Genomic DNA, 10,495 nt, shown 5'->3' on the forward strand with positions numbered 1-10,495 from the left:
ATTTAATTTAATTTTAAAACCTTTTAACTAATAATAATTATGAAAAGATAAAAATTTAAGAAAAATAAGAATTAAAATTAAAACGAAGAATTAAAAGAAAATAAAAATAAAAATAAATAATAAATAAATAAAAGGGAAAAAAAAGTAAAATAAATAAAAGAGATAGAATAAAAACAAAATAAGCAATAAAGAAAAAGGGTAATAAAAACAATAAGATAAAATAAATAGAACTAAAAAGAAATAGGTAAATGAATAATAAAAAGGTTAAATATGTGACAACCAAAATGCAATAAAACTATAAAAATAATCCGGACGAAATTGAGTATTGACACATATCTAACCCTTATTTGTACCTGATAGAACTTTAAACTCCTCACAATAATTTTAACTAATTAATAAGTATTCAATATATATAATTGTTGTACTCATATTTTATGAGATTATTATTATTATTATCTCGAGACACAAACGATCATATTTTTTCAAAACTATATAAAGAACTCAAATAAAAAAGTATATGCCAATTGAATTTTTTTTATACTTTCACTTATGTCATCAACACTAGGTGAAAAGGACATTTAAAATTTAACCAGTTTCATCATACTCAAAATCCAAACCAAATAAAAACAAAATAATTCATTAATTTCAATAAAACAAGCTATGCAAAGTAATAACAATATATATATTACCACTATCAAATGGTTAATTATAAGGGAAAAAAATCAATTTTGTATAATCTTAATTTAATTATTTCATTTTTAGAAGTACCTATATTTTAAGTTTAATTTTACCTTTTCTTTATCTGGTGTTATTTAAGTTCCGGGAAATGTTGCTTACGAAAGGGTGTAAGAAAATTTTACCTTTAGTTAGGTTCCGCTGTTTGGGTTGAAGCCATTCGGTGACAGTCAGTGAAACTATTTGTACTTACCAGACTGTTGTCGCCGATTCTAATTCTACTTATCCTCCTTCTCCACAAAACCCTAATTCCTCTTATTCACCATTTTTATTTCACATTCACATTCATGGCTGGACCAAACGACCCCAATGAACCCACATTACCCCCGAAGCGTAAGTCCGATCCTGATCTTCTAGATCTCCCATCCAAAATTGCAAAGCTCGCTACTCCCGGCCTCAAACAAACCCACGAACCCCAACCTAGTGCTGACCACAGCACTTCCCAGCCTCCCACTTCTTCCTCCGACCCTAAGGAACCCGACAAAGACGACAAAGAAATCCAAAACGACGACGTCGAAGAAAAGAACCCCCAAAACGACAACGAGGAGCACCAAAACGACGACGAGGATGAAGACGACGATGACGACGACGACGAGGAAGAGGAAGAGGAAGAGGACCGAAAGGGGAAAGGGATTTCGCGTCAAGACAAGGGAAAAGGGAAAATGGTACAAGAAGACGAGGATGATGATGATTCCGACGACGATAGTGATGACGACGCTTCCGATGACGACGGAAGTGACTTCTCCGACGACCCGCTCACGGAGGTCGATTTGAATAACATTCTGCCGTCCAGGACTCGGGGACGGACAGGGGCGGCGAGTGCAGGAGTGCGCATTTCTGATGACGCGGGGAAAGCGGCCGTAGGCGGCCTCGGCGATGATGAAGACGATAGCGACGACAGTGATGCTTGAGTTCTGCACAGGTTAGTGAGGGTTTTTCTGGAGAGATATAGCTTTGTCTACAGTGAGAAAGAAGAGTTCTTTGTTTTCTTCGCGCACAATGCGCTTTTTTTTCAGAAATTCTGCTCAGATAAATTTGTGCAAGTGCTAGATGTAGCCTTTTTTTTTCTTTTTAACTTTACCGTTCTTGGTAGGTAGTGTATGGATAGTGATGTTTTGAGGTAATTGGAACGAACACTAATCTGAGAGAGAATGTTTGGTTTTAGAGAAATTTCTGAGGCCTATATTCTTCTAAACTGACTCCAATTGATTCTGTGAATGGCAAAATACTTGAGAAGAAGATTCCTTGCCCCATTTTAAATATTGAATTTAATAGGAATGTAGTGTACTTCTTATGAATGAAGTCTGTATTTCTTACTGTTTCATAAATTCTTACAGACCCATTGTGTTAGAAATATGCATATCTTGTTTGATTCTGTGTTTGTGTACTTAGTTATACCATTTTGTAGATTGTAGCTGGGCTTCTCTAGTTTGCTAGTGATCGCAAACTGTGAAGTTATATGATATGAGGGGGCATCGGAATCTGTTAGGTTTGGAATCTTGGGTCTTCATCACCTAAGATGTGGGGCAAGGTCTAGTTGAGCAAAATCCAAAATCCTCCCCCACTATCCCTGTTGTTGAGCCTATCCTAGATGCCGTTTAAATGTGCTGAGCTTAGTTCATATGGTTCAATGAATTTTATCAACTAGAGATGTTTCTAAAGACTAAACTACTAAAATAAAGTCTTGCCTCAGTTTCTTCTCTGAAGCTCTGTTGTATATTCATCATAATTCTTCCATTTTCTGCGACATTGTTTGCAAGGTGAACTCATCATTTGACTTTCACATATATTCCAAAAATAAGTGTGTGAGAACTTCAATGTTTTGTATGATCTACACAATTTATTTTAATGCTGTCTGATAAACTTTAAATAAATTTTACAGGTAATTAGTTCAGATGTAGACCCTCTATAGCCAAATTTTCTGCAAAATAATTCTTATTGTGTTCATTGAAGACAGTATTCATAGGTGTTAATAGGTATTTAATAAAGAAAATGAAGATATTCCTGATCGCACTATGTGCTTGGAAAAAAGTTACTGTCGAGTAATCTGCTGCAATAGGGAGCCTAAGTTCAAAATAAGCAATAATAAATTATATCGCCTTCATACTTTAAGTTTATGTGAACAAGTACACCTTTCTGTTAGTATAATGCTATTCTCTGCTATGTATATATTGAAAACAAATTAGCGTAAAATTTTATGACTTGTTTATCAAATTTTACATCTGAACGTGTGTTTGAAATAAGCCCACAAACAATTAACAAATGTTGCTTTTTCAGTTGAGGTAAAGGAACTTGTTTTATTTCTCAAAAGAGCCAAAAATATAAAGGCACTTTTAAGTGGCATGACATCAGAAGCATATTAAAGATAAACATGAAATCGGTGCTTTTCTAAGGAAGTAAAAATAGAAATAGGAGAAAAGAAAAACTACAACCTTGTGCATGCCACACAAGACTGCCATTATGCCAGGTCTCTGAAGGGTTAGATTTATACACCCTTACTCCCATGAGCAGAAAAGCTATTTTGGCAACTGAACCAATGACATTGAAGGGAAAATGTATTGACCTTGTTACACCAAGCTTCACCATCTAACGGTACAAACAGATTTTTTAAACATAATAGGTTATTTTTGTAGAAGCTTTATAGAAAATAAATAATTAAAGAAGAAAGTGTTCTTCAAGAAGCAATAACTTTCACAACGATGCCAAGCAGATACTTTGTTACACTGAGAGCTTCTGTTAAGGATTTCAATTATGTGAGCTTTTTTTGTTTCTATCAGCAGACTCATCATTTTGTGGAGGGCAGTTGAGGGGGAGTATTGGGTCTAGACTTTTCGACTATTGGTTGCATTTACTTTATCTATAGGACATAATATGTTTGTCTTGCTGAGTGACATAAATAATGGCTGAGCATTTGTACGTGTTTGGTTGTTGTACGGTTCGTGACCAGAAATCTTCATGGATTGGTGTACATTATGCGTCGTAAAGGTTCTTAAATTACACCAATATTTTTCTCTGTTCTGAAAAGTTACAGTTTCCTTTCTCGAGGAAGAACTGTTATATTACACTCCTTCGATTCAATAGTTAGATTGATTATTTTCGTATCTTTCAGCTACCATGAGCATTTTCCTCTCTGTTGAACTCCCTGATATAAACTTTCGGATTATAGAAGACGAAATGTATTTCTTTAACTTAATTTCATCTTCTAAAATCTCAATGATGCTAAGTCCCTCATATATCTGTAATTGAATCGAAAATTTGACATAATCTTGTAGAGAAAAGGAGTAAAATCTACCCATTGGTTAATGATGGGTAGTAATATTGGTAGATTCCAACCCCTTTCTCTAAAAGCAATAATCAATCTAACTATTGAATCGAAGGAGAAAATTATTAGTGGTGCATGTAGAAAAGATCAATGCCTAATGTCAAACGATTCTATAATTTCTAAAGTTTTAACATCAGGGTTGTTGCCGAGTCACAAAGGTTTTACATATGGGTCCAAGCCCAACCCCCCTTTCATAGACCCTTGCATGGAAGGAGCTCTTTTAGTATCAGATTGACCTTGTTTTATTATCATTGGTCTCCATACCCTGTGAGGGCTGGTTTCCTGCAACTCCATAATTTCATCATGCACTCCATACACTTGAAAATTTTAATTTTACCCTCTAGTTTAGGATTTTCATGAGTTCCGAAATGCACAACCCTTGAATTCCAGAATGTACAATTTGGATTACAATTGTGCAATCTGAAATGCATTTTTTAATAAGAAGAAAAAGATGAAGATTGGGAAAGAGGGGTGCGTTGGTGGGGAAGAAGGTGAAGCAAGGGGGAGGGGTGCCTGGTGGAGAAGGAAGAAAATAAGGGCAAATAAGTCATTGTACAACTATATGGCAATGCAAGTAGAAATGTATGGAGGTGCAGAAAGAAGCTCTCCGATAGAAGATTTGAATTTATAGAGGAGGACGAAAACCCTCAAATCTTACAATAGTTGATGTTCAAGACAAACAGTGTTGAACTCATTTTGAAAAGTTTAATCTATATATGGAAATAGCAAAAGAGTATTATGTTGTCGAAGACATTTAAATAGCTTACAACAACTGGTTTGCAGAATTTCATTGCAAGACGATTACTTGGGCTTTATGTAAATTGAAGATACCTTTGAGAATAATTTTATCTATCTTGACTACGGAAGTTATGCTTTAAGTGGCAACAAGTTAGTTAAACATGACAAATATTCATTCTATTGAAGATTTTTATGACATATGAGACTATCACAAAGGAAGAGTTTGATGCATTTAACACTCTTATATTCTTTTGCGTCGCCTAATTTGCCGAAATTCAGAAGGTTTTGGTTCGTAAAGTTTGGGTTTACAACCACTCAGAATTGCGTCCAATAAAGAGTGGGACCGATTTTCAATCATCTTTTGAGCCACCTATATACACAAAACAGCAGTATTGGAGTGAAGGTTTGGTACACAAAAAGCACTGCTTTTACTATTGCATAAAATGCCAAGAATTGACTTAATACGTTTCAGTTTCAGGCGTGGACGTTTTTTATGTTCTCTCTATATATTAACTGTTACAAAACCCCCTCTTATGGTAATGTTTTATTTTTAGTAAAAATAGAATTAGGAAAAAAAGAAGCTCTTAGCATATTTAGTGGCTTAATTCTCAAAGAAGAATAAAAATTTATTTGCTTTTTCAAGACCATTTCCTGCTCTCTTTCTCTCTCATTCTTTTCTCTTTTTGTTTCCTCCTACTCTTAGTTCTCTGTGTCTACTTGGCCTGCATACTTTCTTTTCTGTTTGTGCCTATCTCTTTTCAGTTAGGTGAAATCAAAACTCTCAAAATAATTTTTACATCGTTTTTCTAAATAAGTAGTTAAAATTTCAATGTAAACTTTGAGCAAAAAAAAGCTATGGGAAAATTGAGGGTGAATAAAATTTTATATTATGGTGGTTGCAATGGAACTTTTGTTTTTTCTCCCTCAATCAATAACAAATGAGGGAGGATTCTTGTTTGAGACCCTCATCAAAAATTATTTCATCCATATTTGGAACAAAAAGGTAAGGAGAGAGGTGTGAATAACAAGAGTAATAACTTTCTATTACTTTTCTTCTTCTTTTTTTAAATGAATATTTATGTTTTTTTATAAACATTCTATTATTCACTTTCTACACATTCAAGCAAGAAAAAAAAACATTCTTTTCATTCATTTTTGTTCGATCAAACACCCTAAAAATACTCTTAATTTTTCTTTCTTTCTTTTCTTTTACTTTCTTTTTCTTTATTTTCTTTTAAATTAAGCATACTTATAGAAAAACCCTTTTCCCTCTAATTCCCACTTTGCTTTTTTTTTTTCTGTTTTTTTCACTGTTTCTCATATCAATTAACCGTATATTCAACTCTTATTCCTTTTCTTCCTTTTATCTCACTCTTCTTGATTAAATTAAGAAAAATGAAAGTTGTCAAATAACTTTTTTTTATTTATAACTTATTTAGTTAGAGTTTTAATTTCATAATAACTTTCAAATCTATAAAAAAGAAGTTTTATAAATATAGATACATGAATGAAATTTTAAAGAAAACATAATCTCCCTTCTCTCTTTTTTTTCTCTCTCTTCTCATCTTTCCTATCTCATATCTGTCAATTCAAACATTTGCATATATGCTAGATATATTATCTCTAATGTTAGATATATAATATTGAAAAAAATGTTTTAAACTTTCATTTCTAAAGTAGTCTTTAAACCTAAAATATCACTCCAAACTCAACCTGTGTCCATTCTTTTGTCTTGTAGTATATGTTATTTCATAATACAAGAGAAAATAAACTAGACCACTCATTAGAGGTATGCAACGTAACTCACATCAAACATAAGTTATACCAACCTATTTAGCTAATAAGTCGAAGTTAAACAATTAAAAATGTTATTCTTAGGTTGTTCAAAACAACTCAACAATCTAATTAACTAATTAAATAATAAATAATAAATAATAAATAATAATAATAACAACAATAATAATAAAATTTTAATGTTTTTGGTAATATTTTGAGAATATATAAACTATTTCTTAGATATAAGTCTTACAAATTAAGTCCTAAAACCTAGTTAATTCAACTCTCTTTTCTTATTGTTTTCGAAAACTAGTTAAATCTTTTCACTATAAGAGTAGAGATATTCTTATAAGAGCCAGATTTCTCGTAACACTATTACAAGTTGATAGTCTTTATGTTAATTTTCAAGTTGTCACTATGAAATGTTTTTATTACTTACAAAAGATATTTTAACTCTTAAGTAAGACATATTATATATAATTTATACTTCATAAATGTAATGGACTTAAGATAATCATACATTAGCGATTAATCCTAGATAATGCCATCCTATGTTACCAGTATCTAAGTATCGTTATGAAGAAGAGCAATATAAAGTTATTGCAATGGCTGCTGAGGCAATGTTTGGTCACTCTTATTTTTCCGTTTAGAAAATATTAATTCTCACATAACGAATTAAATGTCTTTTAAGAATAATCTTTTTGTTTCCTTCTTGTAACAATAATTTACGCACACACACTGTGATTATTTTTGAAATACAAACTGTGTTTACAGAATGTTTCGTGTTAGTAGTTTGTGACATTAGAATTGATCTTGAAAAAATTGAATTTCGTGGTCCATAATATTCTTGTTAGTAGCTTCTTCTTTTTTTCTGATGTAGCAGCCTTTGACTAATGTTTTCTTTTAACCTGTGGGTCTTGAGTGGGCCTACCCATGTTTCTCCGGAAGAGAGAAATTCGGTAAAAGTCCATTTCAAAGCCCATTTGATGTGTTTTTGTTACAGATTTTTAGGTGTTTGTGTGGAACATGTAGCTTTCAGTTTGACCATGGAGAATAAACATGGTACACTTCAAAGCAATTGAGAGCTTCTCAACCTCCACTAACTTACAAACCACTGAAAAACAAATGGCTGCCATGTTCATGTAGATCGACCTTTTCTCATCAATTTCAAACATTGAATTCAATTACCACATACAATTATGAGATCCCAAACAACATTTCCACTTCTACATATCAATTTCTCATCTCCTTGGAAAAAGTTCAAACACAATCTATGCACAGATTCTAAAAGAATTGTTTAGAATGAAAGATGGAGGGATGAAATGAAGATGAGAAATATGCATTGGAGGGTGTTTTTTTTTTTTTTTTTTTTTTTTGTTTCAGTGGGTGACATGAGCAGAGCATTTGTGTGGTGGGTGATTGTATCCATCCATTTCTACCTTTTTGAATAGCACACAATCATCCAATCCATTGACATTAATTTGGGATTTAGGGTTTAGTTTGGGGCAACAGAAGTGGGGACTTCTTGTGTTTCGTTCTGAGATCTTTGAATTTCAACTGTTTAATGATCTTCTCTCATAAATGGAGGACCACCATGCATTCCTCATGCGTTATCATACCGCATGCTATCACATTCTCATATTTCACCTCAACCTCGTAACATCTTATATTCATCTAATGCATTTTTCTCTAATTTTGTTATAAAAGAATTTTGTATAATCAAAATTCTAAATTAAATAACATTTTAGATAATTAATCATTAACAAATCTAACAAACCAAAATTATATATAATTTAAATTAAGAGATTAAAATTTTATAAAACTTAAGGATCAAATTTATAATTGAGAAAGTTTAGGATTCTATGACTTTCTTACGATTTCTTTGGTATTCTTTCTCCCTTCTTATCTCTTTTTTTTTCTTTTTTTGGATAAAGGTTATCTTTCCAATTCTAACTATAATATAGCTAATCTTTTATTCGACAATGAAAAATAAATCACTTTTTCTAAAACCCTAAAATAATGTATATCAAATCTCTATAAGGGTGTTTTGACGCATAAATATGGTTAAATCTTAAGTGTTTAATATGAATTGAATAATTTAACGTCAAACTTATTTTATTAGACCAAATTTAGTAATATGTTTAATAAGAAAGTTTATAACTTATAATAATAAGAAATATATGTTATATATATATATATATATATATATATATATATATATATATATATATATAAACTAGTGATTACATAAATGATTACAGAGTTATATCAAACATAATTATTTCTTACCTCCAAGTACTGTCATCTTGAAGTACAAAGTCATTTTTCAATCAAATTTCACACATGTGAAGACAACTTCACATATAAAATAATTAAAGAAAATAATAAGAGATTTGATTTATTTTCTATTGCAATGTAAATGGTAATTTCCGTAAATAAAAAGTTATAAGTTTTAGAGAAAAGAAACTAAAAGAAAGATAATTTTAAAGAAAGATAATTTTAGAGAAATAATATTTTAGATAAATAAAAAATAAATTAATAATATATATATATATATATATATATATATATATATATTCTTATATATTTGATAGTCTCACATCACTTAGGAGTTGAAATTAAAGGGATTTTAAATGTCTTTTTTCTTCCACCATCTAAGGCGTCTTTTAAGGATAAAATTATGATGGAGTTCCAAATTCCAAAGCGGACAACACCACATATGGGTGGTGATTGACCCTGACGATAATAGTCGACAGACTTGGGATCGGAACATTGACACCTATCGTGAGGTCGAAAATGAGGTTCTAAAGATGAACCATCAATTCCCTTAAGCCCTCCATTGGAGATGAACCCTCATTTCCCTTATACCTCTATTGAGGGCTTATGTTCCCATACGCCTAATAGTCTCACATCACTTAGGAGTCGACATCAAAGACAATTTAAATACTCATTCACCTTCCATCCTCTTAGACACTTTTAAAGGAAAAAATTGTGACGGAGCTCGAGACTCCAAAGCAGATAATACCTTGTGTTAGATTTTCAAATTAGTCAAAGTAATCTAACTTTAAACCCTCTTTTCAATTAATTATTGTGTTAGATTTTCAAATTAATCAATGTAAATTCTCAATTAGTTTGTTGACATTATTACTTTTAACCAAATTACATTCTCAAGTAAATATTACTATACCTAATTATATCTATTCTTTTACCTCTTATATCAAGCAAAAAGTTAATTAACCAAAGTACATTCTTGATTAATTATTGTTAAAGTTTTTACCACTAATCAAAGTACATTATCAATTATTAGCAAAAACTCATTTAATCATATGAAAGTTCCAAACTTTAATCAAAGTAAATTTTCAATTAAAAATAAAAATCATTGGACTCATATGATTGATAAGTTATGTAGATTTAACACCATGTTAACTTGCTATAATGTTAAAATCATTACTTTCACTTGATTAAGAAGCAAAAGACATAGATACAAATAAATCACAACATGAATAAAAAAGAACAAATCAATTTATTCATCTAACCTTAGAATCCTATCAAGAAATTATAGAAGAATCAATCCCAAAGGCTTAACACTCATTAAATATAGAAATAACATGAAAACAGAAGATAAGGTGGAGAACATGAGAGAAGAGAGGGAGGACAAAATTTGAACCCCCAAAGGGTTCCTAATCTTTCCTAATGTGTTTCCTTAAGTCTTTTTATATAGAAATTTGATTGAACTTTGTTTCAGGCTTTTCTATTGTTGTAATTTCTTTATGATAATGTAATCTCCTTCAATTATCTTCTAAATAATCCAATATTTTCAAGATATATTTGATTATTATGGAGATCTAAAAATATTTGAGAACATATTTGCTAGATTAAAAAAGATTTGGTAAATATTATCTTTTGATATTTATTGATATAGTT

The 10,495-nt window shown here is 31.0% G+C and overlaps 1 protein-coding gene across 1 annotated transcript; it reads left to right on the plus strand.

The window, feature by feature from the left end:
• The first annotated feature begins 877 nt into the window (after positions 1-877).
• LOC124847558 (uncharacterized) lies at positions 878-1,995 on the plus strand. Its single transcript, XM_047325072.2, has one exon. It carries the CDS (start codon positions 1,023-1,025, stop codon positions 1,644-1,646), a length of 624 nt encoding a protein of 207 aa, XP_047181028.2. The 5' UTR covers positions 878-1,022; the 3' UTR covers positions 1,647-1,995.
• The last annotated feature ends 8,500 nt before the right edge of the window (positions 1,996-10,495 follow it).

This window comes from Vigna umbellata, chromosome 6 (assembly GCF_029865625.1).
Source record: "Vigna umbellata cultivar VRB3 chromosome 6, Vumbellata_1.0, whole genome shotgun sequence".
Classification (NCBI taxonomy): domain Eukaryota; kingdom Viridiplantae; phylum Streptophyta; class Magnoliopsida; order Fabales; family Fabaceae; genus Vigna; species Vigna umbellata.

Coding starts and splice junctions, on each gene's coding strand:
- LOC124847558 (XM_047325072.2), top strand. CDS start 1,023: ATGGCTGGACCAAACGACCCCAATGAACCCACATTACCCCCGAAGCGT.